At 45.1% G+C, this 3,267-nt stretch overlaps 1 protein-coding gene across 1 annotated transcript in view; it reads right to left on the reverse strand.

Moving 5' to 3' along the window:
• Positions 1-2,496, reverse strand: part of LOC110324049 (dehydrogenase/reductase SDR family member 7-like) — a 19,116-nt gene extending 16,620 nt beyond the window's left edge. Inside the window, 2 exon segments of the mRNA XM_029540986.1 lie at positions 1,654-1,806; positions 2,323-2,496. Coding sequence (XP_029396846.1) covers positions 1,654-1,806; positions 2,323-2,449 — 280 coding nt within the window. The 5' untranslated portion in view covers positions 2,450-2,496.
• Positions 2,497-3,267: the final 771 nt, after the last annotated feature.

The raw sequence follows: 3,267 nt of genomic DNA on the forward strand, positions 1-3,267 counted from the left end.
ACCATTGAATGAAACCCATACCATTAGTCAGATCATTACAAGAACCAGCATAGGCCACTGGTACTGGGGTCTTTGATAGCAGTATATATATAGAGAGAGGAGTGTGGTTTCGTTGAGCAGTAACAGGACAACAAATTCTCATTGCTGGATAGTTAATTAACTCAAGCAAAACAAGTCAATGATTAAAAGAAAAAGAAGTCATTCAGAAATATAATCTGGGGGAAAACTCAGAATCAACGCAACTAACCAATGACTTTTTTTTTTTTACCCAAGCCAGCTTTCTAATTGAACATGATTATGTTAAAACTCAAAAACAGCAAAATAGCATGGTTGCCCCTTCTGTGAGTATTTCAATAGTCAAATTTGTATGTTATGGATAAGAGTTGATCCATATTCTTCCTCTCAAGCAACTTAAAAGTCATTTGATCACTACCCAACATTTGTTCTACCAACCCTGACAGAATGGGCAAGAATCTGTGGAAAAAAAAAAAATGAGAGTAGAAAAGTGGCCGAAACCAGAGACCTGGGAGGTGAGAGACTCTCAGGACTCAAAGTGTGTGGCGGAGACCTTAGATGAAATGCCAGACAGTAGGAGCCCACCTCCAGGATGAAGACAGGACATCAAGTGAGGGATGGGGTTGCCATCCCACAGTCACATCTCTGACCCATAATTGTTCCTGTCTGAAAGAATTACAGGACAGAAATGGAAAGGAGCCTGGTGAAAAGAAGGTCCAGCTCAAGGGGAGGCCCCAAGGCCTGACACAACTACTGAGGCTATGGAATGCTCACAAAAAGGGACCTATCATGACTACACTCTAAAAGACCCAACAAGCAACTGAAAGAGTCAGTAGCAGATATTTGCACCCAACCAATGGACAGAAGCAGCTGACCCCTGTGGCTGAATTAGGTTAAAGCTGAAAGAAGCTGAGGAGAAGGGCAATCCCGTAGGAGGACCAGCAGTCTCAATTAATCTGGACCCCCGACATCTCACAAACACTGGACCACCAAACAGGCAGCATACACCAGCTGATATGAGGTCCCTAACACATACAGTAGAGAACCTAAGGGTCTGTGTTCATTCAGAGATGATGCTCTAACCCTCAAGAGCCTGGAGGCCCCAGGGAGTTTAGAGATCAGGTGGGGAGGGGAGTGGGGATGTCCATGTGGCAACAGAAGGTGGGGAGGAGGTGTGGGATGTGGAACGGTTGGAGGGTGAATGGGGGGTGGGGTGGGCGGTGAATAAAATATGGAGTGTAAAAAATAAATTTAAAAAAATAAAAAAAAAGAAAAAGAGAGAAAGAAAGAAAGAAAGAAAGAAAGAAAGAAAGAAAGAAAGAAAGAAAGAAAGAAAGAAAGAAAGAAAGAAAGAAAGAAAGGTGGCCGAAAAGAAAAAAAAGTCAAGAAAGTGACTGCTCAAGAGGTGACAGAAGAGGGAGGAGGTCTGGGCACTACACACACACACACACACACACACACACGCACACGCACACGCACACGCACACGTACGTACGCGCGCGCGCGCACACACACACGAAGCTCTGGAGCCAGCACCAACTGCACAAAACAATCCTACCTTTTCCCTGACTTCCAAAACTGCGCTGAGTTTGGATTCTCACTGCTAGGAAGCACGTCTGGTGTTGGGAATTGACTCACCCAAGCATCTTCTCTTCACCCGCTCCAGCTCCTGCACCCTTCGGGCTGACAGCACCAGAAAGACCCCAAGTTTAGATAACTGGAAAGCCAGCTCCTCACCAATGCCGCTTGATGCTCCAGTAATCCACACCACCATGCCAGTCAGTGCCTGTTCTGCGGAGAAAAAAGGAGATTTGGCAGGAATATGCATGGGATAATGATGCTCAGATATCCCAAAGAAGCAAAACAGGAGGGGAGTCACACCTTTGATCCCAGCAGCACCCGGGAGGTAAAAGCAGGCAGATCTCTGTAAATTCAAGGCCAGCCTGATCTACACAGTGAATTCCAGGCCATAGGAACGCTTGCTCCAAGCCAGGCAGTGGTGGCACACGCCTTTAATCCCAGCACTTGGGATTAAAGGTGGATTTCTGAGTTCGAGGCCAGCCTGGTCTACAGAGTGAGTTCCAGGACAGCCAGGGCTACACAGAGAAACTCTGTCTCGAAAAACAAAACAAAACAACCAAAAAACGCCTACTCCCTTTACCCAGTTTCTTCCTCCCTAACCCTTAACCCTAGGAAAGGCTTAGGCTGGATCACTGAGGCTTCAACAACTAGAGGCGGCCCAGGAGGACCCTACCCAGCAGAGATCAGAACTCCCACTTGAAGCTGGAGGTCACAGAATGTTCTCACCAGGACACCGGCCCAGCCACGCAGCCCACAGCAGCGTCAGATAACTATCCAAGCTCAGAAAGCCGAGCAGCCCAAAGGCTGGCAGCAGCAGGGCACACAACACCAGCATCCAGAACTCGCTGCCCATCCTAGCTAGTAAAAGGCAACTACAGCTCTGGGGATCCCAGGGCCAAACTATATAGCCCTGGACTCTGGCTCCTCTCGGGGTGCAGGCAGGGGAGGAGTGAGTGTCCTGGGTGTGCCAGGTTCACTGATTCTGTCCAGGGCTGCACCTCCTGAGTACTTTGGAATGAGCCATGCTGGTTCCAAGAGAACACAGACATTGACTGGACTTCTAAAAAGAAATAAAAATTTAAAAAATGTTGCAATAGGAAAAAAACAAAACAAACAAACAAAAAAACAATGCCAAAAAAGTGGAATGCCTTTAAATACTTAAGGATACTGGCTCAGTGATCAACAGTTGTCAATTCAAGGAGGGAAATTAAGCCCTAGAAAAAACAAGTAAGTATTCTTTCAACAAACCTAAAGGAAGATAGCCACATGAACAAAATTCCAACTCTAACAACAAAAATAACAGAAAAAAAAACAATCACTTTTCCTTAATATCTCTTAATATCAATGGACTCAATTCCCCAGTAAAAAGACATAGACTAACAGACTGGTTACATAAACAGGCCCCAACATTTGGCTGCATACAGGAAACCCACCTCAATGACAAAGACAGACACTACTTCAGAGTAAAATGCTGGAAAACAATTTTCCAAGCAAATGGTCCCAAGAAACAAGCTGAAGTACCATTCTAGTATTGAATAAAATCAACTTTCAACCTAAAGTTATCAAAAAAGATAAGGAGGGATACTTGATATTCATCAAAGGTAAACTTTACCACGATGAACTCTAAATTATGAACATCTATGCTCCAAATGCAAGGGCATCCACATTCGT

This window comes from Mus pahari, chromosome 7 (genome assembly GCF_900095145.1).
Source record: "Mus pahari chromosome 7, PAHARI_EIJ_v1.1, whole genome shotgun sequence".
Lineage (NCBI taxonomy): Eukaryota > Metazoa > Chordata > Mammalia > Rodentia > Muridae > Mus > Mus pahari.